General features: G+C 40.5%; 1 protein-coding gene across 2 annotated transcripts in view; it reads right to left on the bottom strand.

Moving 5' to 3' along the window:
* The window catches only part of st6galnac3 (ST6 (alpha-N-acetyl-neuraminyl-2,3-beta-galactosyl-1,3)-N-acetylgalactosaminide alpha-2,6-sialyltransferase 3), a 107,687-nt gene extending 95,579 nt beyond the window's left edge, over positions 1 to 12,108 (bottom strand). Inside the window, exon 1 of one of the 2 annotated variants that reach the window (XM_085804734.1) lies at positions 11,989 to 12,108. In XM_085804734.1, coding sequence (XP_085660860.1) covers positions 11,989 to 12,006 — 18 coding nt within the window. In that variant the 5' untranslated portion in view covers positions 12,007 to 12,108. Of the gene's footprint in view, positions 1 to 8,343; positions 8,618 to 11,988 lie in introns of those variants that run through there. The other variant, XM_085804733.1, reaches the window with a different exon arrangement.
* Positions 12,109 to 26,822: the final 14,714 nt, after the last annotated feature.

Here is a 26,822-nt window from a genome sequence, read left to right as displayed (position 1 = left end):
GGACCGGGACACTCACCACATTCCCCCCATCGCTGGTGCACATAAAGACGCACACAAACAACACTGTGCGCTTGTGTGAGCACGCATTAATCCAATAGAAACCTGTATTATGTGCGCATGTGAACTCGTGTGAACCCGACACCGCTGAGTTTTGATGAGGAGTGATGATGGAGAGCTCGTCCCGAACTGTTTCGGACGGGGAGAGACAACAGCAGCAGTTTTTTTTGCCTTTCCCAGCTCAAGCACAGTTCTTCACGCATGAACTCACTCCAATTAAAACACAAGCTAACAAACAGAGGAGCCCTGCTCTTCAGACCTCCCTCTCTCTCTCTCTCTATGGCCTCTCTCACCAATTAAAAACACAAACTCAGAGGCCGAGTGCGAGTGAAGCTGCTCTCAGTCTCATGAACCATACTGAGGCAGGTGGGCCAGTTCAGATGACCGACTAAATGCTCAATTTGTTGACAGAAATCAGGACTTAAAGGGACAACGAGGAGTTTTGGAAAAGCGAAGCGTTTTCACACTACATTTATGAGCCTCCGCGCACCGTGAAATTCTTCGACCGGCGCAAGACAGACTCACAGGGTTTCCCGCAGCGCTTTCCTGTTAAGGCGGCCGCCTTAACAACAAAGAGCTGCCGCCTAAACTAACGTCTTAAAAAAAAAAAAAAATGTAGCGATATTCGCCGCCGCCGTCGGACAATGGCCGCATCCTCCCACACACATACACACCACAGAGAAGCGTGCATGCATAACAGCAGCGCGTGGTGAAAGCGAAACTTAATACGGCACGGCGCGGTGCGTCTTCCCCCCTAACCCGACGATCGTTCCGCCAACCCCCCCCCCCCCCCATCAACAGATCCGCCATCAAGAATCATCAAGAATTAAAGTCAGAGGTTCAAAGACGATCACAAAGACGATCACATACCGTCGTAGTTCCGACCATAAACGGCGATTCTGCGGCGTTATTCTCATGACTCGCCACGAAACCGAAAGTAAAAAACGCTCGTCGGCTCGACCAGCATTTCCACCACCACTAATAATAACAAAATAACAATAGAGACAGAACGATATATTTATCCAAAATGGGCCCATTAACAAGTGTGGGTAGCGGAGATTCATCCACATTAACGTGAGACTTTTTTTATAACCAAATAGAAACTCCTCGTTGTCCCTTTAATAAAGGAAAGCGATAAAAAAAAAAACCCTGTTAGTGCCACCGATGAGTTTTTTTTAATTAAAGAAAATATACAGCAATAAAAACATGATTTCACAGTAGCTCAACACTTTTTGTTTTCTCGTTCCGGTTTATATAATATCAGAATATGAACTAAACGGCAAATGATATGTGAGGGATGAACAGAATAGCCAATATTATCTTTATCTAATAACACACTAAGTATGTCATCACTGACATATGAGCAGCTGATGAGAAAACAGAATATATAATGCAGATGTGTCATAGGTTATTTAATCCATATGTCCTGGTGTATTTATCTAAACAGGGGTATGCCTCTTCAAAAATCAGTATGGATATATATAATAAGCATCGGGCAACGTTGGCCAATCAGAAGCTTGTCTCTGGTTCTGGTAGATAAACACCAAACACAGAGTTTTAAAGGTCTGTTTTCTAAGACTTTAAATGGAGTTTAAGTAAGTGAGTAACTAGGGCTGACCCAAAAAATTTGAAGCTTCATTCGTTCCTTTTCACAGATAAAATCACAAAGTGTTTTACAAAAGTGCAGAGACATGGCAAAATAGGGCAAAAATAACACAACATAAATAGGTATATGACATCAAAAATCATAAAAACATAACCAAGGCATCCAATCAACTGAAAGCTTGTCTTAATAACAGTGTCTTTAGCTGTTTTAAAAGAGTCAGCAGAATCAGACAGACACAAAGTCACTGGGGGAGCGTTCACAACCGAGGAGAAACAGACTGGAAAGCAAGGTCAGAGTGATCGACCTGAAGAATATGGGGTTAAAAGATCACAGCTGTATTGTGAGGTTGTCCATGTTAGTCTAAACTAAAGTTTTGTTTGACTGGTAGCCAGTGTAAAGCAGTTTGATTTAGGGCAAAAGGCCAAATCAGAAATAGATTAAATACTCTTACAAAATACTGTACACACACAGTGTCGTGATGATATGGTTTTTATTTGGGGCTGTGTAAGTCTGGTCGCTTATTCCGCTGTTTTGCTAACCCTCCATCCGGCCATGTACATTTGTTTCAACAAAGCCGGTGAGAAATCAATCAATGCGGTAGACAACGTTATATAACATATATTACGATGTGTTAGTCTTATCTGTCATAAACAAGAGATTACGGGATATGGGGCGCGTTTGTATCGCGGTGCGCATCTTGCAAAGTTGTTTTTCAGCCAAGAGACGCAACAAGTGACACACACATGGAAGGCAGAGAGCCTCCATTCTCCCTGTAACAAGTTAAGCCATTTATTAAACCATCACAATTACTGCAAAGCTGTTTAATTAATGTAAAAATGTAGCATAGAAAAGCTACAAATCCTGCATAATTCCTCTTTAAATGTCCATTTCAGAACATATCTTGTTTAAATTAGGTCTAAATGGGCCCTAAAATCACAAATAATAACACTATGAGTAGATAAACTGCTATCATTTTTTCAAACTCTCTGCTGGCCTCAAAAATCTCTACCATGTAGGTCCAGCAGAGAGAAAAATAGCAAAGAGCCCCAGTTTACGAAACGCATCATGTCAGAGTGAAATGTTGAAAAGTTCAATAAAGTAGAGCAGGTACAACCTGAGGAGACATAAAAGTCCATCCACCCATTTATCTTTCTATCCTCAACACCAACACCATCCAAGGAGTACAAACTGATGCCTTCAGGCAGAAGGTACAGGTTACCCAACTGTAAGATTGATAGGTACAAACTCTCATTTATCCCATTATCAATCAAGCTACTTAAAGGGATAGTATCATTCTTTTAAAGTGGGGTTGTATGATCTACAAATAGCCCCTAAGTACTTTAATTGCAGTAGAAGACTCTCTGCACTCCTCCCGTTAGCAACGCCAGCCCATAATAGCCCTGCCCAGAGATTTACAACATACAGTGTTGTGAATGGACCCAAAGAAACGGCCTATTTTCACGGCCTAAAAGAGGTTTTACCTGAAAGAAAATACACAGTTCCATTGTTCGCTATAATATAATTTTTTCCAGCCCTTCAGTTTTTATTTGGACCTAACCAACTCACGTATCCCTCCGCCCAGGGTTAGCGCCTGCATTTTTCCTGCACTTTGAAGGGCTGGAAAAAATTATATTATAGCGAACAATGGAACTGTGTATTTTCTTTCAGGTAAAACCTCTTTTAGGCCGTGAAAATAGGCCGTTTCTTTGGGTCCATTCACAACAATGTATGTTGTAAATCTCTGGGCAGGGCTATGGGCTGGCGTTGCTAACGGGAGGAGTGCAGAGAGTCTTCTACTGCAATTAAAGTACTTAGGGGCTATTTGGAGATCATACAACCCCACTTTAAAAAAAATGATACTATCCCTTTAACAGCAGGAAATTAATTGTGTATGTATGTGTGTGCATGAGTGGGGGGTGAGAGACAGTGAGTGTGTTGTTGTGTGTAAAGAGGAAAGTGCAATAATGTGACACAGGCCACTGCTGCTGTAGCAAGTGATCAGATAGGGCATCCTATATGTTTGTGTAGGGCACTGTGTAATCATTTCATCTTCCGTAGTAAGTTTCTCTGATGTAGGGCATTGTGCAATCATCTCAGGACGTTGTGCAATAATTTTTTGTGCAGTAATTTCCATGCATCTGTGGGGGGTGTGCATGGAGCTTTGTGGATCTTTGAGGAAGTGATATGGTAATGTGTTATTGTTTATGTCTGTATATTTGTGGCGCCTATCTCACCTCATCTCATCATCCCGGGCCGCTCATCCCAGCACATTTTTCTCTAAACGCAAATTTACGCCGGGAGATTTTTGTGCTGTTGAGATGTAACTTGACATTTGTGAGAGAAAACTGTGTGAAATCTGCGGGGTGTCGATCCAGATCCAGTTGCACCCGGACCGCACCGAAAGAGACAAACACATCCACCCAGGGCAAGATCTGAAGCTTTGGCAGCCAAACACAGCCCACGGCAAAATTCAGACACTGTATGAAAATTTAGGGCCAAAGTCTCACAGTGTGACCGCTTCCATACTCAAAACAACCAGTGAGTATAATATGGAATGGAAAGATGCCAAATACACCAGACCAAAGAGCTGGATGCAAAAGGGTAAAACAAAAAAACAACAACTAAAGTTTGTGACTTTGGCAGAGCCGCACAAACAAAACCTGCACAGCTGCAACTTTAAAGCAGTGGAGCGCAGCAGATGGATGACATAATGACATATATTTATCTCTCAAGCCTTAATCAGATATCCTTTAGTCTCACATGTGAGACAAGCGCAGAGAGACAAGACCAAGAGACCAAGACTTTATTAAACACATTTACGCAATGTGACAAGCAGTTAACTGTCACACAGTCTGAGGGCGCCCTGGGCAACGCCAATGTAATAAAACAAGGCATGACTCATGATGTAACAACATGTAACAGCAAAGCGTTTCCATATGTTGTTATTAAGTGTCAAAACTGCCCCATACAAAACTCATAAATGTCCATTATCACAGTGGATGGAACAAGGAAAGTGGATTACCAGAGGAAGGCATGTTTGCTCTGGCTTGTCATCACTTTCAGGCAGCAGCTTACTGAAAGATATAAACATTTGTATTATGGGCATCTAGAGTCTGACACAATGTGCCGAGCAGGATTTATGAACCTAATCACCACTTCTCAACACAAACCAGCAGGAAAACAACTGGTGGCGTTTTACTTTAAAGTTACAGCTCATTTACTTTGGTCCACTTTTCCTACTTTTTAATATATAATGAAAGAGTACGGTGTCAGTTCTAGTTTGGGACCAAGTGCTCTCTCCGATAACAGAAACAGCCCTAACGAGTCTGATGTGACAATAAAGTCTGTGAAAGTGACACGTTGTTGAGAGATCGCTTCCTGTCAGGGACGCGTTTCTTCTCGTGGGTGTCGGGGGACTGATGGGAACAAAAGTGCTTTTCAATAAATAAATTTAAAAAAAGCTCTCAACTTTGGCACAATGAAATATGGATAAAACAAGAAGTCTGAAGTCTGACAAAAAGCCAAACTGAGGCGGCGTGTTGGCTGTGACGAACTGTCTGACGCTCCGCCAGCGTGATGGATGGATGGAGGATGGAGGAGGAAAACAACTTTCTACAGGCTGAGCGCAGCAGTTGTACCACCGCAGCAAACTGAGTATCTGCTGTGCTGTGGATTAGACCCGAGGTGATGATTCAATAAGAGCATTTATCAGGTTTCAGCATAGTCATACTGCGATAATATGACCTCATTATGCGAAAAGTTTTTGAGAAGCACAAGTGGGACACGACTCCACGGCTTTGGAGGTTTTCACTGCGTTTTCTTGTGACTTCATATATCATGATCAGAGCTGGGAATCAAAAACAACACCTGTGCCAACACACTAACCTACCTACGCTTCAATGGCAATTAAAACTGCCGCGATTAATAGATTAGGAGATTAGTTGCTCAACAAAACAATAATCTTTTCAGTCATATTTCAAGCAACAATACCTGGTTCCAGCTGGTTTAAGTGTGAGGTTTATGGTTTTAAGCGTAAATTGAATATAAGTGGGTTTTCAACTATAGATCCAATAAGGAAAATGTTTTAGGAACTCCTGACGTGCCCGGGCAAGTTGACAAGTAAAACAAGAAAATAATCAGCTTAGTTGCAGCCTCTGAACAAGAACCAAAATCAAACTTTTTTCCATTCCTGACATTAAAGAATGTAAAACCAGAATGAAATACTGTCAGAACTCTTGAAAGCATCACATTGATCAGGAAATATCTGATCCAAGAACAGACAAACAAACAAACAAGACTTGGTATCTGAACAAACATCCAGTGCCAACATCCAGCACTTCCATTATCAAAGCTTCATTTCAGTAGAGGACTGGACTCACTTAAAAAGGAAGAGGACGGTCCAAGAGTTGAAATGTAAAGCAGAACATTTTAAAGCAGAAGTAAGCGATATTTTTGTTTTAATAAGTCTTAAATAGTTCTATCTTCCGACAGCAATCACTTATATAGAGTGTTTGGTCTGAAACACGGGTCTCTCCGTCACTCTGCTCTGCTCTGAGCCGAGGAGAAAACTTTTCTCGTATCCTACAAGTTTTATCCAATGAGGAGAGAGAACGGCATGAAGGGGCAGTCCTCTCTGTGTGTGCAGCCAATGGATGCGCCTGAATGTGGTGACGTAGGGACGAGGACCAATAGATCCATGACGAGGGCGAGGGCTGCTAACTCCATCGGCTGACAAGACGTTATGGTGCGTTCAAGGCAACCCGTAACTCGTGTTTTTCCAACCTGTGAAGTGGTACCAGTTCGATCTGGTATGAGTTCACGGGTCAGAAATTACGAGTGGCCGTTATAGTGACTTTCACAGGTAAAACAGGTCGGAAAAACACGAGTGGATTGCCTGGAACGCTACAAAGTCGTAAGTCGTGACTTGAAGCTGTAATTTACGGTTTCAAAAGCCTGCCTGGAACGCAGCATTACCCAAAACGACCGGATCGCTTACTTCTGCTTTAATGCTAGTAATTGTGGGTATTTACATGCATGGGCTATAAAGTAAGTTGAGTGATGTGAGTAGTAAATACAGTTTGTTCCTGTTGAAAAACACACTCACATTCGTACAGACAACTATTGTGCAGGAATGTAAAACAGCACAAGCATGCAAATGAAATAAACAGAGATGCAAAGCTTTTTGGGTCAAGCTGCTTTTACGACCCTGCTAACCAAACCACTGCCCATCTGGTTTATGTCAGGGTCAACTAGGTAGGCTATCTTTTAAAGTTTGGCTGCCGGTCAGACAACAAACATTTATCAACAACTACAAGAACTTTAATAACGGATTAAGTTACTTCTCAAGAAAGTTGATCAAATGTTCTCTGGTCCCAGTTTAATATCTGTGGCTTTTAGAGTGACCACCACACAAACCAGAGGTAATAAGTCAAACTATTAATTGTTCAAGTTCTTCTCAAGTGATGATTTGCTACTCTCTCTGTTGTAAAGTGAATATGTTTGAGTTTGAGACCTTAATTAAACAATTTTAGCAAGAATAAAGTGGTGCAACTTCTAAAAGATGAGGACTTTTCTCTCATATGTTTGTTTGCTGAATATGTTAATGTTTTAAACAGTTTAACATACAAACAAACCAGAGGTGTCACCCAGGAAGCTTTGATGCACATTTTTCACTATTGTCCAAAACTTTATAGAGTAAAATACGTCACTGAAAAGTCAAGGAATTACGTCTCGCCACTGGTGATGTTGAAACAATAAGTTCTGCAACTCTCTCATTAAACTGTTTATATGATTCATCCACTACTGGGACCAGTTCCTCATTTCCTCTGTTTAGTATCACTATAAATTCACTATGTTTGGGTTTTAGGTTGTTAGTCAGACATAATAAACCATCTGCAGATGTCACGCTGAACTCTAGGGAACTCATTCATTGATTTCTGTTATTTTAAACTGAGAATAATTGTTTGTCTTTATTTATTATTAATTAATAATAAGATAACTGTCAGTCACAGCCATAACTAATCCTAAATGTGTTCTGTGTCACTCATGATCAATTAGTACACCATAACCTCTGGCAGTGTTGTTGATGCCAACATCTGTAAATGTGCACATTACTGAGATTAAAGCACTGAATTGAAAATGAGAGGAAAAGAGTGGGAGTCAGTGAGGAACTTTTCATTAACTTTCTCCTCATCTGTCGACACATGTGAACACCTGAACGTCTCATGAGGGATGTTGGCTGGCTGGCCTGCACATGCACATGCACTGCTGTCTCTCCACGAGCTGCTACAAACACAAACACCGGTTGACTGACTGCACAGCACCGACACCTGGGCCTAGTTTCCTCTGTGTTTCCTGTCATGTGCACGAACCCCTCAAAAATAATAATAAAAAAAAAAAATCATAAATCCAGAGACCAAACCCAGACCAACATCCAGAAACCAGGAGAGGCTTCATCATTACCTCCACGGAGCATCACCAGCAGCAGCAGCAGCAGCAGCAGCGCCACAGCCTCCTGCTCTCATTTCACCTCACATCTGTAAAAATGGACACTGACCTACAAGACAACCACGTCAGGAGCTCCTCGTCTGTCTCTACCCCCCTTTTCCCCCCCGTTTTTTTTTTTTTTTTTTTTTTTGGACTGTGATGTATGTGTGTGACTGAGAGAAAGCCCCACTTACCTTCCACATCCAGGCCATTCTCTTATTTCTACGCAAACAATGGTGGACCGCTTGTTTTCGTCAGCCCCCCCGAAAAACGCCGCTCACCGCGTCCGCTTCCCAACGCGTCTCTTCATGTACGCATCACGGCCGGGGACGCGGTTGCGGTGCGGTTAAATGCGGCGATCGGCTCCATAAATATTGGAGAGTACCGTTATTCGTCTCCTCTGTGGCTCTCTTTTTTTTTCTCCCACGGAGCTGCTGGGACCTGGACCGACGCTGCGCTGCTACTGGCCGGCACAGACGCACAGTCCCGCCCTCCACCGAGTCACATGACCGCCGCTGATTTCCTCCTGACTCCTGCCTCTTACAACGTGCACAGTGTGGAGAGAGCTGCTCCATACCAGGGTTCCTACAGCTTAAGCCAAGTTCAATTTAAGACTTTTTAAGACTTTTTTAAAGCCACTTAACCGACTTCATAATAAACACAAATGCAGAAAAAAGAAAAAAAAAAAAACACCACATTAATTACATAGGGTTAGGGACAATTTTACCCACTTTCCTATGTGATCGTTCATTATCATGGGACATGCATATTAAGAGGATAATAACCAAAATTGGAAACATTCTTTCAATGATTAGGAGATGCTCTAAATATCTAACAGCACAAATTACTAAACAAGTCATTCAAGCACTGGTTTTGTCACATATGGATTGTCAAATGCATGATGCCAGTCTTGGTTGGCTGGATGTGAAGCACAGATTGTCATATTTGTTGATGGTTTTTCTTAGAAATATAATAACAACTAAAATGCCATACATTTTGTATAGAAAATTATCTTTTAGTTCAAACATACATAATTATTCAACTGGACATGCTGCTGGAGGTTATTTTATTTTACCCAGGGCTCTCTCTCAAGGTACAGTATTATATAGAGCTATGAAGGAGTGGAATGCCCTTCCGAATTATGTTATACAACAAAGAAACATGGTTAGTTTTAAAATGAAACTAAGAGATTATTATTTTGTTCGCAATTTTGACCATTAGTAGCCTATATTTGTAAATTGGGTCCTGGTATCCTTGTTGTGTAGTGATTCAATGTAGGAGCGGGGAACATATGTTAAGTGTTTGTCTTGGATGTTTTGTTTTGTATGTGTATGTATTGAGTATGTGTTTTCTGTATGTATTTTTGTTTTATGTATTAATGTGTTATGTGTTAATGGTTTGTATTTGTCATTTATTATGATGAAAAGACCCCAGGAAGAATAGCTGCTGCGTGGCAAAAGCTAATGGGGATCTAAATAAACTAAACTAAACTAAAGATCCAAGGTAAAGTGACTGCTACATGAACATTGGATTGTGTCTCTTTCCAGCTGTCCTTTCAAAATAAATGCATAAAAAGTCTGAAAAACAAAAACACTGACTCGGGAGCTGGTGGCGGTGAGAAATTTAGCAGTGACGGCTGCCACTAACTTGTCAGAATGTTACCAATTATTTTGAGATTTGAGACTAATTACAATCATAAAATCCCACTTACCAAGTGTTAACATTTTTAAGACTTTGAAAAATGTATTTAAGACATTTTAATGCCAATTAGGGTTAACCCTAACCCTAACCCTATTGTTTTTAGATTAATGAATTCAATGCCTTTTAAGACTTTTTAAGAATCCTTTTTAATGAGTGAAGACACATCTAAATCTAAAGGACTCTTAATAGAAGTTTCCAAATATGGCACATAGTATTATAGACTGGCAAAAATGTCCCTAATATTTCACATAAAGTCAAAATATTGATGTCTATATCATCTATATCATCACTTTTTTAGTTAACATGGTGAACTTGTTTGCAAAGTTTTCATATTTAAATCGTTCAGCATTTAAAGAGCCACATTCCCACTCAGGTCACTGAGCCAACAGGTGAGTTTAGGTAAAATGCTTCACTCTCTCTTTCAGCTTTTCTTTTGGTCCTTAGCAACTCTTCTTGGTAAATGCTAAATGGAAGTGGGTTTTTAGCAGGCCAGAAATGATGCTATGTGGTATTAATAAAAATAAATAAATTAAAAAGCAGCGACTGAACCAAAACAGTGCATCGAAACTTCCCATAAAGCTACATAAAACTACAAATGTTAATAACATCAAGAAATCCTTCATGGTGGAGCAATACACAAGCTAAATGTCCAAAAACATCATATATGATCTGTCTTTTAAGATCCATATCTTGCAGGAACATGATTACATCACACAAGATTACTCTGAGTTATATCAGTAGCAATAGACACATTTCTAGAGTCAAGAAGTCATGGTGGAACAAGATCAATTTTCCTTTTTTTATGTTCTCAAGAGCTGAATAATGAATTCATCAAACAAGATATTTTGTGAAAATGAATCCACGTTCAAAGCTGTGTTCACACTGCTGTTGGTTTGGACCAGCAGAGCATCTTAACAATAGAGGACGAGGGATGCAGAAAATGTGGAATAATTCAATTTTGCTAGCGAGTCATTCCTCTGACTCTTATAATACAAATCTGTTGGGATGCGGCCACATCGCTGCCAATTTCTGTATGTGATGCAGAGTCTTTGGAAACAGAGGACAAATGTAAGCAGCCAGAGTCGACCAGACAACACGGCTGACTAATACATACAAAGTCACAAGGGTGAAACAAAGAGTGACAAATACAGCAGTCAGACTCTGTTTCTACAGGGAGATCCTTTCAGGTTAAATCTTGCAATGAATGAGCCCAGGGCCGTTGTATAGGGGAGAAAGGTGATGATAATTCTAGGGGCCCAGCGCTCAGTGGGGCCCATAAAAAACCCCAGTAGTCTAATCTTTGCATGACTGATTTATTCTGCGTAAGACCCTGACTAATACTCATAGTACACTGTAAAAACTCAACATCTTTCCAAGAATATTTGTCTTATTTCTTGTCCAAATGTCTCATTTCTAGTCAAAACTAATCTCTTTCCATTTAAAATAAGACTCATTACCTAAAAATTAACTTGTTTTTAGATACTTTTCACTTAAATTCACAATAAATAGAAAAATCTGCCAGTGAAAGTAAGTTTTTTGTGATTGTAATAAGGAAGAAAAACTTGCTCCACTATCAGATTTTTTCTACTTATTCCAAGTGAAAATATGCTTGAAAGAAGTAAAAAGTGTCTAAAAACAAGCTACTTTTAATATGATGTGTCTTATTTTAAGTATAATGAGATTTGTTTTGACTAGAAATGACATTTTGACTAGAAATAAGACAAATATTCTTGCTAAGATACTTGAGTTTTTGCAGTGTAATGCTGCATTAGCATCAAAACAAAGAAGGCTAAATAAAAAACGATAATACATACGTAGTCTAAGAAAAAAAAAGGAAAAGTTAGGGGGAGGGGCCCACTTTAGTATTCTTTAAGGGGGCCCAGAATTCCTAGCAACGGCCCTGAATGAGCCACACAACACAATCTGGAAAATACAGAGGAGGCTAAAATGGTCATAAAACACCGGAAGATGAATGTTGACATTGTTAAAGTAAAGGGAGGTTTTTAGGACAGACACCACTGGAATCTAATTAGGAACAAAATACAGGGGCAACAGGTGGATGTGATGCCTCTGTGCTAATTAGCCCTGCATTGACTGAATGGGATCATGTCAGTCAGTATTTTGTGTGTGGCTAGTACCTGCTTTTCCTCTTTCATCTCCTTCACCTTTTCGCTTTTCTTTTTTCCTCCATTTCCCCATCCTGTCCTGTGTCTCTTTCCTTCCCAGTACTGAGCTCTGATTGATGCAGTCTGGGAAGGTAAACACAGTGTCTGTCAGCTGAAATAAATTTACATGCAAATGATGATATTGGCCTCCGCCGCGGCATAATCTTGCAATTCAAATAACTAGACTCTTTATAGTGCTACCTCACTTTCTCATTTTAAAATTGGTGTTAACACAAACTAAATTAAGAGATACGTTTTTCTCTCATTAGGCTAAACGTTTAACGTTTATTCCATTCATCCAATATCGGCTAACTACTAGCTAGCTAACATTCAAACAACAGGTCGGCATCATGGTGGGCGGCCTGTGTTTACTGTAGCACCGCTACAGTAATCATCCGCTGATGAGAGTTGTTGAACCACGAGTTGGTTGAATATAATGTGAAACTCTGAGGTTACCTGTAAGTTACCTGTGGATTTCGCTCCAACTCCAGATCCGTTTTAGTGACGCACCGCCTACTTCCGCATGACGACACAATAATAGATCCTTGACGACTGCGGTGGTTGCCATGGTTACCCGAGTTTTTGTTTTGATTTGATTTGATTTGATTTGATTTGATTTGATTTGATTTGATTTGAGTTTTTTGATGATACAATGTAATTAATTTGAAACGTGTTTTTCGAGGTGTGTTTATATTTACAGAACAATATAATAGGGCTCCAGACTACAGGGCAGCGCCCGGCATTTTTAAATTGCACTCAGTGGCTTTTTGTGTTTTGATGGAGCGTAGACTAACAATCAATTTGAATGTTTTATTTTTTGTTTCTTTTGTAGCACTATGTCTCATAATTATTTTGACACCCTCTTTGAAACCCACCGTTCACGCTATCTTGAAAAATTACAATTAATTAAAGCAGATATCAGTGGAATGTTTTTGTTAATATAAGTCCTAAATAGTCCTATTTTCCGTCAGCAATCACTTACATGAAGTATTTCAGCCTAAACACGAGTCTCTCCGTCACTCTGCTCTGCTGTAACCCGAGGAGAAAATTTTCCTTGTGGGATACAAGTGTTATCCAATGAGGGGAGAGAACGGCATGAAGGGCTGTGTGTGCAGCCAAGGGATGCGCGTGAATGTGGTGACGTAGCACGAGGACCAATTGATGCCTGACAAGGGCGGGGGCTGCTAACTCATGGTGCGTTCAAGGAAACTCGTACTTTGTGTTTTTCCTTCCTGTGAAGTCATACCAGTTCGATCTGGTACGAGTTCACGGGTCGGAAGTTACGAGTGGCCGTTATAGGGAACTTTCACAGACAACAGGACGGTAAAAACACGAGCTACGGGTTACCTGGAACGCTACCAAGTCGTAGTTGTGACTTGAAGCTGTAACTTACGGTTTCAAAAGCCTGCCTTGAACACAGCATTAGCCGAAACGGCCGTGCCGCTGTTATCTGCTTTAATCTACCGGTATGCCCATTTAGCCTCCCACAATGATCAATGACTCCACACAGTGGCCAGAAATTTCTTACCCAAACATCTACACGTATTTGGTCGAATCACCAGGTAGGTTTTGGTTAAGTGTTGTCTGTAAATAGCCTGTTAATAGCCAACTTTTTGTTAGTTAAATTAGGGGCCTCGTAAACTAGCCTAAAATGGTTAGTCTGGAGCTCAAATCTATCTATCTAGGCCTGTCTATCTATCTATCTGTCCGAGTCTCATGACAACCCTTGGTCTATTTTAAACTTAAGTGTTATTCTTAAAAGTTTGACAGAAATCGGTTTCATTTATGTTCAGGGTCAATGGACAAGTGGCTACAACCCCAGCGTGTCCTGGGTGAGAGCTGGGGTCTAGTTGCAGTCACTCAGTGGTGAGAAAAAAAAGAAAAAAAACACATTCACCCAACCTAAAAAGACTATCCCGTCCAGTCCACCACATAAGAGTCTTTTATTTGGACTGTGGAGGAAACCAGAGCGCCCAGAGGAAATAGGAGCTGTCACAGTGAGAGCAGACAACCCTTCACAGGTAGAGTCCAGCTGACAGGATCAGGTTTGAAGAGGTTGTAAAGTGACAAGGATAACCACCACCAGGCCAGTGGACTGCCACTAGTGGACTCATCAGTGTGGTTAATGACTTTGTTGTACTTTTTTATAATACTTTATGGCCCATGGTATCAGTAGCCTATAATATTCCTGGGCTATAACACTTTTGAATACTGCAGATTTATTGTACCCATATTCTTCCTTGACCATCCTCTTTTTTGCAGTTGTGTGTAGTATCCCTCTATGATTTACAATAGCAAGTTACTTATAATGACCTTCCTGGAGTTACTTCCAGCCTTAAGTTTAAAAACTTTTGGAGGAAAGAATGAATAGATGTTCTAATCTAATCTAATTCCTATATGACAGATGGTTTGGCAGCAGGGCTGGATCATTTTTATTGACTTAGATTTAAAGTTTTGTCCATATAGGCTACCTCAAGTTGTTCTAGTTAAGCTAGCAGGGACAGTGAAGGTCTGAAGGAAGTGAAAACCAGAAGCAAATTTTCAACTTTTCTGAGGGAAGAGAAGTATTAAATTTGCAGAGGCTTGTATATAGGCCTACAGCATTAGAAATGAAGAAGGGTCAATAAAAATACCCAGGGCCGGCCCCTGGCATAAACACTCTATGCGGTTGTTTAGGGCCACAGCCGTTAGGTGGGGGGCCACATGATCAGAAAGGTACCGGGGTTCATTCAAGTCATTTAAACATCCTGAGGTCTGCACGTGCACGCTACAAGCTTTATACTGTATGTAATGTGAAGTCAATAGGCTATTCAGCTTCTTTTATCTCACATTTGAGACATTTGGTGAAAATAGAACGGCAGAATGACAACATTTGTGCTCAAAAAGCAATTTTACAAAATTTCATTTTAGACTTGTTTTCTACACTTATCTATTACTGTATTCATATCCTATTTCAAGCACCAAAACAGTTCATTCTCATGACTGAAGGTGTGTTTTCACAAGGGATTTGACATTTTTCAAAAAGCAGACCTCAAATTTCCAGCATTTGGCCTAAATTATTTCTTTCTACAGTGTTCTAGGACAAATTTGCCTCAGTGTGCTTACAGCGGAGGTTCTAATATTTAGACATAAAACACTTGAGTATTGTTACATCTGCAAGTATCTTAAAAAGATCAATTTAAGAAAATATGTAAAAGTCGAGAAATTGGCCTCAAACCTCAGAGGGCATAAACATGTCTGTATTCAGTTTTAACCAGTGATTTGGTGTTTGCGCTTAGAGTGCAGGGCCACAAACAAAAATCTTGTTTAGGGCCACCAAAATCCTAGGGCCGGCCCTGAAAATACCTCTTGTACCATAAAAAATACATACTTGGTACAATTACATTGGTCTCTATAGACAAATACAGTGGGTTCTTTACAGCACAGTGATTCAAAACATTAATACTGAATGTACAGGTTTGGAGCAGGAACAAACTATTCTATATTACACATACAATTATTAATAAATAATAAAAGTACATTTAACCTGGAAACACTTGCACTAAAAATGTTTGTGTGGGGTACGAGACTTGGCTTACAGCGCTGAACAATGCACACAGGTGCTGTGCAGAATAATATGACGTTACAGTGAACTGGACCTTTGACCTTCTGGATATGAACTGTATCATTTTAGACACCGGTGTTGTGTTGTGTTATATTAACTGTATGAATTATTGAGCTGTGGCCAAACCCGTGTTTTATAAGGTCACAGAGGCCGTGACCTTTGACTATCAAATTATAGTCACCCTTGAGTCCAAGGTTGAGTACGAGAATGGGACGGATGTATGGACAAAACATAAACATTATACTGTGGGAAGGGAAAGAGAGGAGCTACAATATGTCTCAGTATTGCAGTTAGAGAGGATGGGTCACAATAAAATCCAGTTATTGTGATCTTAAATTTAAAAAAAAAAAAGGATAAGAATAAAGGTTAGTATGAAAATTTTGACAGAGCAGCAGTTATCACACATTTTTATTGAAAGATGATGATTTGAATACAATGTATGAGCCCGTGTAAAGATCCCTAGGACACAAACAGTCTGACCACACAAACAACCACACAGCGCATTTCAAGTTGACCTTCCCCCGATATATTTGGAGCAATATGAAATAAATCTTTTCAGAAACCGTCGGAATTATCAGAGATAGTCACCAAAAAAAAACAACAAAAAAAATACCCGTCTGCCTTCTCCATCATGTTATTCAGGTGCCGTCTTTGTGTTTCCCCTGCCTGTATGGGAGGCTGTAATTGAGTTCAGCTGCAGCCTGCCTTCCTGCCAGATGACATGACACCTTGAGTAAATAGAAATTTTCCAAGATGTCAGTCTTGTTTGCAAATGAAAGAAACCAATCTGAGTTTTTCTTCCTTTCTCTCTTTTTTTTATTTCAACACAAAAATAATGTTTGATATACACCATCTGCAATTACTGAGACACAAACAGGCACGAACCCACTGAGGTACAAACTGGTGGAAATAAGGCACACAACCGCATATAAATCCTCTAAGCAGGTAACCGCAGGCTGCTGGTACACCTCACTTCTTTTGATTAGCTGTCGGCACATTGATTAAACTTCTCAGTTATTTTCTCTTGAATCTTGCCATGTGTGAAGCAGGTCCTCTCACCAAATCAATAGCTCTATCGGGGGGGTTATCACCAAATCTCCCCCTCTCTCTGTCTCGCTCTCTTTCTTTTAAAGCTTTTCAAACAGAGCATGAAAAAAAAAAAGTAATCCTCAAACTCGGCGAGTGCCACATCGCGGATTAAACTCTCAAGAGTGCGCACCCTATTTAAAAAGAGAAAGTCAAGGTCACCTGCAGACCGTGAATGTGAAATTACCTCTGGATGATTAAGAGACTGAGGGGTGATATGCATATTTTTTTTGGATGTGATAATGAGCTATCTAGCCAAGAAAAGCTGACGAAGGTAACTCTACATCTACAAGATTAAAAAAAAAAAAAAAAAAACTCTTTCTTTCCAGGTCTCAGACAGCAGCCTCAGCTTTGTACAGTAGATCTAATGATAGACACTTCGCCTCCACCTAGAAGTACGTGCAGTTTCTTTGTCCAAAAGTCAGACACCAATCTCTGTCCACCTCCACTACATGCCGGGCCGGCCCTAGGATGTTGGTGGCCCCCTAAACAAGATGTTTGTTTGTGGCCCTGCACTCTAAGCGCAAACACCAAATCACTGGTTATAACTGAATACAGACGTGTTTATGCTCTCTGAGGTTTGAGGCCATTTTCTCGACTTTTACATATTTTCTTAAATTGATCTTTTTAAGATACTTGCAGATGTAACAATACTCAAGTGTTTTATGTCTAAATATTAGAACCTCCGCTGTAAGCACACTGAGGCCAGTTTGTCCTAGAACACTGTAGAAAGAAATAATTTAGGCCAAATGCTGGAAATTTGAGGTCTGCTTTTTGAAAAAAATTCAAATCCCTTGTGAAAACACTCCTTCAGTCATGAGAATGAACTGTTTTGGTGCTTGAATGATGAAGATATGAATACAGTAATAGATAAGTGTAGAAAACAAGTCTAAAATGAAATTTTGTAAGATTACAGTACTTTTTGAGCACAAATGTTGTCATTCTGCCGTTCTATTTTCACCAAATGTCTCAAATGTGAGATAATAGAAGCTGAATATTGACTTCACATTACATATAAAGCTCATAGCGTGCATGCAGACCTCAGGATGTTTAAATGACTTGAATGAACCCCGGTACCTTTCTGATCATGTGGCCCCCCACCTAACGGCTGTGGCCCTAAACAACCGCATAGAGTGTTTATGCCAGGGGCCGGCCCTGCATGCATGTACTGAATATGATATATAAAGTTCATGCCCTTAGACGATGTTTTTTCAGTTAGTGCACAACAGTAAAACAGTGAAACAAGAAAATAATTCACAGCTGCTGCATGTCAATCAATCTGCAACTAACATTTGACACCACCGTGGATTTCCAAGGATTTTATACATATTGCTTGTTTCATGTTCAAGGAGCCGTTTCACATTGTGTTACATGTTCGTCCTTGGCATACTGTAATGGGAAAGAAATGTCCATTAACATCAAACTGAAAAATGACAGATGTTTTCAATGAACGCTGTTGGTTTTCGAGTACATGCAGGTAATTTTCCTTGTGTGAGCAAATTAAAAGCCGGCAGAGGTCTAGTAGTTGCTGTCGTGGTCGTACTAGCAGCTCTGTGAGGCTGTACTTAGAAACACAAAAGCTTTGAGTTAACACCAACATGCTAACATGCTCATGGTTACTCAGCGCCATGCAAGATTGTTACCTTAATTAAACATCTTCTGAGTAACTGTGGTGGTTAAATAAATGACTTGTAACTTGTTCCAGGGAGAATGGAGGCTCTCTGCCTTCAATGTAGCGCATCCAGGTCATCCCTATGTTTTTCTGAAAAAGGGTCCTATGTTCCCCGCTTTTCCCCAAAAGGACCCGGGGAACATGCAATTTTTGGTCCCATACCTGGAAGTGGAGTTGTGACTTTGCAGATTTTTGCCTTTTTTTCTTTTTTTTTTTAGTATATTTTTGGGGCTTTTATGCCTTTAATGGATAGGACAGTTCAGAGAGTGACAGGAAATGGGAGGCAGAGAGAGGAGGAATGACACGCAGGATAGGGCCGCTCGACGCGGGATTCGATCCGGGGCCGCCTGCAGTGAGGACTGTAGCCTCTACACATGGGGCGGGTGCTCTACCAACTGAGCTAAACACAGCCCCAGATTTTTGCCATTTTTGAGTGAGAAGTGGAATTGTCCCATCGGTTGGGTTTAGGCAATGAAGAAAGGAGTTGGTTAAGTTTAGTCGGCCGGCAACAGCGGGGAACATAAGACCCTTTTTGGGAAAAGCGGGGATATGCTCCCGTAGCGTCTCTCGGTTGAAAACCAACCTTGTAAGATCAGAGCCACCGACCCGGTCTCCCAGCTCTCGTCTATGCGGCACTGCGACACAAATGTGCTCCATAACCCATAATCTCTTATTTATGACAGATAAGACAACACAAATACACATATTGTAACATCGTATATGATAAATAATGTTATCCACCGCTACGTGGATTGCTTTCTCGCCGGCTTAGTTATAAACAAATGCACATGGCCGGGAGGAGGGTTAGTAAAACAGTGGAAAAGCGTCTGGACTTGCATAGCTCCCCTTTAAGCAGGTATAATGTCGACTGTGTTCAAAATCTCACCATCAGCCTCGTGGTGGCGCTGGGGATCACACAAGTCACAGAGATTCATCCTCAGACAACCATGAATATCTGCAGAAAAACTCATGTCAATCCATCAGACGTTCATTAAAATGTTTCAGTTTTGACCAAAGTGCCAAGCTTCGGTGGTCAAATCATTAAAATCGCACATCAAACACTCTTTACAGATGACAGTGTCCTTGACAACTCAAAACTGTTTTGTTTTTGTTCATATTTTTTCACCGAAATATTCAGACGCAGATCATAAATTACAGCGCTTCGTCGTGTCACAGAGCCGCTGCTGATGATGAACAGTGATGAATAATTAGCTGCAGAGACAAAAGGGACATCAGACCTGAACACAGCACAGAAGAAAATGTTCCCACGGAAACTGCACGTCCTTTATGAGATGAAAAGGTGTGAAAACAAAAGTGCCTGAAGACCCTGACGTTTCAAACCATAATTGCGTCTACAAATACAACATCTCTTCATTTCAAGAGCACATCCTGCTTAATGAGGTAAGATTCCAAGCTGCAGAGGTTGACTGCTCATAATCGACTTAGAAAGAAAAGAAAGTTTTTTACAGTTACAGAGGATATAATGAATGTGCACACGACACGAGAGAGGATTCAGCACAGACTTTGTCCTCTCTGCGATGTGTCTAAAAATACCGGACACCACGCTGTGCAGCAGGGCTCTGGTTTCACTCTGAGTGCCTGGGTGAATCTGCTCGATGAGAACGGTCAGTGTTGGTCTGGTTCCCAGGCTCGAGTCCAGTGAACCCGGTAAGAGGATGCCTGGGTGATGATGCCCTTTCTGCTCCGTTGAAACCCTCCTCCTCTGCTGACAGACGCCGGCACAAAGACACAGCCGGAGGTTCCCAGCTGATGGAGACGAGTCGCTCTTCACAGTCTGTCGGTCTGTTAAGAGGCGAGGTGGACTGAGGGTTTCTGAAGCATGTTCTGGAGACTGATATTTCATTGTTGTTGCACAGTGTAGGCTACTCCCACTAAATGACACTTCCCACCGATCACAAAATGTCTTAGCAGATTATATATCTTAAAGGGATAGTTCAACATTTTGGCAAATTGGCCCATTGCCATAATCCCTATAGCCTAGTACGCTACGGAGGCTAATGGGATTTCTTGGTTTCCCTCATCAAATACACAATCCAACAACTCCAAAACGCTGTCGTGGACAAGTTGTGACCTGCACATTCACCACGCTATGAGATAATAACAGAGCGTTACCAGACAGAGTTGTTTTAGAGGGAAATTCATGCAAAACCGCTGATGTGCGTTCCCGTCGGGGACAGTTTTTCAGCAAGCAGTATCTGTATTTCCCTCTAAAACAACTCTGTGTGGTAACGTTGTGTTATTATCTCATAGCGTGGTGAATGTGCAGGTCACAACTTGTCCACCAGAGCGTTGTGGAGTTGCTGGATTGTGTATTTGATGAGTTTGATGAGGGAAACCAAGAAATCCCATTAGCCTCCGTTGCGTAGCTCTGAGCAGCTCGCGGCTCTGCTCCGCCGTTCTAAAAACAGCTTGCACCGACAATTAAAGGTCTACAAATCTACTGCTATGTTGAACTGTCCCTTTAAATCATGGAGAAACATTCAAATTACCTGCAGGGATCAAAATAAAAGCCCACAGATCATTTTGACATTTTTCTCTCACGTGAAACGAACGTCTTCATCATCTTTTAATCAACCACTTTAGAATGTAGTAGCGATCTAACAGTGCGCTTTCTAGCACAGGTGCAGTCTTACCGTGACCTGAATAAAGTGTAACTCAAGCACAGCACTTTCACACAAGTGGAGTATCTCATACTACAACTCAGCACAGAGGATGCACTCACACATCAGATCGCCTCCAGCTACAGAAACAGGATAAGCTGCTGTCCCGTGTTCCTCTCCGCTTCCATGAAGACTTACCAGGATGATTCATTTTGACTCAATCTGACAGATTTGTCTCTCCTGCCGCTGAAAAGAAGAAGCAGCATAAATTGAAATCTTATTACCACGAGTCCTTTTTGAACACTGTGTCATTTTGTTAATGCATGTAATGGCTCATCTTAAGACACCACACTTATTTGTATTCATATATTGTAAGATGAACAGTGAGCGAAATAAAGAGCTGATGGGTTGCTGGCTCTCTGGTTAAAATAAACTTTAAGATTATTTTCCCTTGTTTTTCTGTATCTGTCTATTAACTCAAACTAACCTCTGATTCCCATGTGTTGCAGTTTAAGTACAGGATCTGTGCTTTAGTGCCTCTTAGTGATGATCGCAGTATACTAATGGGAAAGAAAGAAGTTCCACAATAAATACCAAACAAAAAAACATGACTTTTATAGGGATGGAGGAAATATTCAGAGCCTTTAAAATACCAACACAGCACTGTAAAAAAAGCTCTACTGTTCTAAGTATAAGTCATATGATATGATAAGCTCCAGAGCAGCTTTGGGCCTTGAGCTTAGATTATTTTCTTTGTTGCTATTTACAAGTTCAAGAGTGAACTTTGCTCCACCATTTATCACCAAATCTATCTCTATTGAAAAGAATAAATCTTGTATATAGTCTGCAAACCATACAACCTCCGATTCAGGGTTGTGTGTTTTGCAAAATATACCATTATGTACTGGGGCCTTGGACAAAACTCACTACTTTTCACTTGCCAGGTGGTTTGTGTTCATTGGGTAAAAAAGAAAGTTGATAACTAATGTAATTTACAGGCCGTTAATTATGTGATAATGTCAAGAAATAGCCGAGAAATAACAATTAATTGCGTCATAATGTCTAGAAATAGCCAAGAAATAACGATTGATTGCGTAGAAATAGCCCAGAAATAACGGTCAATTGTAAGGACATTTAGGTATTTTGCCCTCTTCCTCTCGTTGGCCTCCTCAATACAGTCTTCCCAGGGGACGGTGAGCTCCAAGAGAACTTCAGTTGCTTCTCCAGGTCAACTTTCAGCTCCGTTGCAAGCAGGCCCAGAGGAAGTGGTCCTGGCAGCTGCTGTGACCACCTCCTCCTTATAAAACCCGGTAAATTTCACTACGAAAACATACATATTATAGCAGATGAAGGAAATTTGTTGGCTAAGCTGCCATATGTGTTAATCCACAGCATTTCTTCATAAACATCATCCAGTCTTGTGTTGAAGTCTGTTTTCCTCTACATTCTTGGAGTTGGAGCTGAGCTTAGAATAACTGAGATGGAGGAACAGGGGTTTTAAAACAAAGAATAAGTAGTAGGCTATCATCACAAATCAAAAGTCAAATAAAACCACCAAGAAACATCGAACTTCAAATGTGATTTAACTCCCAGAGTATCAACCACACCTGAGGATGCTGTACAATACGACACGGCACGATACAATGATATATGATACGATACGATACAATATGACACGACCCAATATGATACGACATGATACGATATCACAAGATACGATACAATATGATATGATATGACACGATACAATACAGTACAATATGACATGATACGATATGACATGATACAATATGACATGATACAATATGACATGATACGATATGTGAGAAACACAACGCAGAGGGCCAGATATGACATCGGCTACACTACGATAAGTTAACCTTACTCTCGCATGGCTTCATATTTATCACATAAGCGTCAGTGTTATTGTTCCTCTAAGCTGAACTGAGGCCAAAGTAAATAAACATATATTTCCTGCAGTGAAGTATCTTGAGATAGGATGTAAAATCATCTTCATCCTTGACTTGATGTGGTGTTTTCTCTCGCAGACAGAAGAAGCCTCGTGTGGCCTCAGCACATCTCGGTGATCAATTTGTTTTTTTAAGGTAGTAGGAGTTATATTTTTCTTCAGCTATACAGCCTCTCGCTGGTTGTGATATTATGGTCCCCAGCTGATCCTCCACTCCAACCAAAGCAGTGAAAATCTATATTTTTATGTGACAGGTGCGTCAGAGGACATCACAAAATTGACCAAAGCAACAACCGACGCTGTCAGTGTCAGCAGAAACCGGTGGTAACGGTGATCGACCAAAAATAAATAAATAAAATAAAAAAATCTCCACAGTGACACGAGGTAAGTAATGAATTCAGTGAAAACAAACTCTCTCCAAACAAAAGTCTGCATCTTTTCCAAGCCAGAGTGCGGAGCTGCTGGGGGTGAGTAATAACATGTCATGCTGCGTCCCTGATAATAACCACAAACTGGGTGAAAGGTACAACAGGAATCTCTCGTGTCGCCTTTTCAAAACTATTTCCCATTTTCCTCCAAACTTATGAGTCATCTCCACACTCAACCACAACAACAGTGGTTTAATTAAACATTTATTAAGTGATTGTCTGCTGCTGCGCCTGTGGTTCAGCAGCATTTGGCTGCAGCCCCCGTGGCCTGGACTAATCCTCAGTATTTTGTGCTGAGAGATAACAAGAGGGTGACGGGACTGAGAAGAGGAGAGGGAGGGAGGGAGGGAGGGAGGGGAAAAAAATGGGTTGCAGCTCTCCTTGCAAACAAACAAAAAGACTGAGACGTGAAAGCTGCGATCTATCCTGCTGTCTCTCTGCTTCTTCTTCCTCTCCTTCTCTGTCTGCTTTCCTCGCTCCCTGCCTTTATCTTTCACTCATGCCTTTCTTTTTCCCCCTCTTTCTTCCACCTCCTGTCTTCCTCTTCATCTCTCTCTCTCTTCCTCACTAATGAGAGCCGGTGGGGTTTCTCAGTAGCCTAACAACCAGCAGGTTTTTCTCTGCCCAGACGCCAGGGGCCCACAGATTACCGCTCCCCCATCGACAAAATAAATAGACAAATAAATACAAAACTCACAGGGCTGCCAGTACATTTCTTGCAGGTCCACGCTGCACTGAAAATATCACATGATTAAAAATGCATAAGGCAGGAACAGAGGTGCTGCCGGGGGTGACATGCCATGCAAGTTGGTATCGTGAATGGATTACTGAACAGGTCTATATACCACACACAAGAAACCTGGAGCTCTGGAACAAAACCTCAGTCTAGAGTCAACATTTTCTCATTGTGGAGTCAATTAAACAACAAAAAGATGGGAAAAAAATGATAACAAACAGAAGCTAACTGACCACAAATAGACACAGACTGACTGCAAATATGCACAAAAACACCAGAGATTCAATACAACTACAGAGAGATGCAAAACAGCAACAGAGAGATGCAAAACTGTGAGATTCAAAAGGCCCAGAGGGAGAAGCAAAACAATCCCAAAACAAAATATACACAACAATATACACAAATGACCCAAAAAACAAAACAAAACACACAAAATGACCACAGCGGCGCTATTCAGCAACTTTAAAGGGATAGTAGCATTTTTTTAAAGTGGGGTTGTATGATCTCCAAATAGCCCCTAAGTACTTTAATTGCAGTAGAAGACTCTCTGCACTCCTCCCGTTAGCAACGCCAGCCCATAATAGCCCTGCCCAGAGATTTACAACATACAGTGTTGTGAATGGACCCAAAGAAATGGCCTATTTTCGCGGCCTAAAAGAGGTTTTACCTGAAAAAAAAATACACAGTTCCATTGTTCGCTATAATATAATTTTTTCCAGCCCTTCAAAGTGCAGGAAAAACACAGTTTTTATTTGGACCTAACCAACTGCTGATCGGCGGGCGCTAACCCTGGGCGGAGGGATACGTAAGTTGGTTAGGTCCAAATAAAAACTGTGTTTTTCCTGCACTTTGAAGGGCTGGAAAAAATTATATTATAGCAAACAATGGAACTGTGTATTTTTTTTTCAGGTAAAACCTCTTTTAGGCCGCGAAAATAGGCCGTTTCTTTGGGTCCATTCACAACAATGTATGTTGTAAATCTCTGGGCAGGGCTATTATGGGCTGGCGTTGCTAACGGGAGGAGTGCAGAGAGTCTTCTACTGCAATTAAAGTACTTAGGGGCTATTTGTAGATCATACAACCCCAATTTTAAAAAAAATGCTACTATCCCTTTAAGAAATGCAAAACCAACACAAAAAGGCTGTGGTTGCTCTGTCCATTCCTGTAGGCTATTTATTGATATTATTCAAACTGCTCATTAGTCATTTATTTAGTAGCATAAATAAACAATGTAGCTGTTAATAATTGGTAGTTTTTTTTTTATTATAATCAAGAAACAGGGCTTTAAATTAGTCATTTTATAATGCTCCAACTCGTTTCTGTACAAATTTTCTTCACTTCCTAAAAGTTTATCTGAACACATGAGGTGCATGGAAATGAAAATGTACCGAGCCTTTCACTATTATGATGCAGTAATTAGTGGATGGAGATAATAATGTTCCACATAGTTATTGTTATCACTTTATCATTAGTCTGACATTTTATGAAAGCAATTGTTAGAAATTGTTCCAGGTAAAGTGTCATTTTCTTATCAGCCTGTACATTGCAAAAAAAAAAGTCCTTATCTTTATTACATGGAGGCAAACAGGTAGGAGAGAATTACCTGGCTCTAATTACTGAGGCGGAGAGCATCAATCTTTATGCTGCTCCATTATTACCATCTGCCACTGCTATGAAACATAATTTCTTGCGCGGTAACAGTCGTGGCATTTTGTGGGGTGCCAGTGTAATTACTACAGCCTCCACCACATGAATCACCGTGGATACGAGATACAATGTAAAATGCATTAGAAAGTGTTATAAGTTATATACTTTATACTATATATATATATATTGATTCGTTTTAAGTATTTTTTTCAAGGCAAATATATGCAGTGGTTCAACCTTTTAAATTGCAAATGGTTATTTTGTTTTTCTTGGTCTTTAATATATAATTGGCCAATTGACAAATAACTCATGAGCTGTGACTGTGTCCTCTCACTGCGGATCGACCCACATTTATATATATTTCAGCAACTTAAACTACCAATAGAATCACTTTTTTTTTCCTTCAGTGTAATCAGTTCCCTACCAGGATCTTTGCTTCTGGATCAACATCACTTGATTTTGAAAAGTAAGGCTGCCACCTAGTGGTGTCTGAACTCTCAAAGCCACAAGGAACAAGTGGGATATTATTATACCAGGAACCTGCTGTGAAGAAACTGTGTTGATTAGATGACTGTTGATTGATTGTATGGGAGAAAAATGTTGATTTGAATTCATTTAGAGTCAACAGCTACAAGTCTTATGGAGCACAGGTGTGCACCGACTCTCAGCTAGAAGCTGGTTACACTCTGCCATGTTGAGCCATTCAAATCAGCAAAAAAATGTTTTTTTTAGTATAATCAATGACAAGATAATATCACCAGTGTTGGGGAAGCTACTTTGCAAGTGTAGCTTGTAAACTAGTTCAGCCTGGCAGTAGTTTGAACAAACTACAGCTAAAAAAAAAAAAAAGTAGCAGCCTTTAGCAACTACGTATACACATTTAACTCAGTGTTAAATAAATCAACATGTGGTGTATGTGAAACAAAATATATAATAGCCTACAAAAAATTCACATGCCAGCTAGGTTCACCATAAACATGTTTGAATCAATAGACATGTTGGGTAATATGAAGAGAAAATGAAACTCCTACCCCCAATACCCAC

Source organism: Trachurus japonicus, chromosome 17, assembly GCF_045865225.1.
Source record: "Trachurus japonicus isolate A0001 chromosome 17, Traja_1.0".
Classification (NCBI taxonomy): domain Eukaryota; kingdom Metazoa; phylum Chordata; class Actinopteri; order Carangiformes; family Carangidae; genus Trachurus; species Trachurus japonicus.
This window is presented reverse-complemented; position numbering and strand designations above follow the sequence as displayed.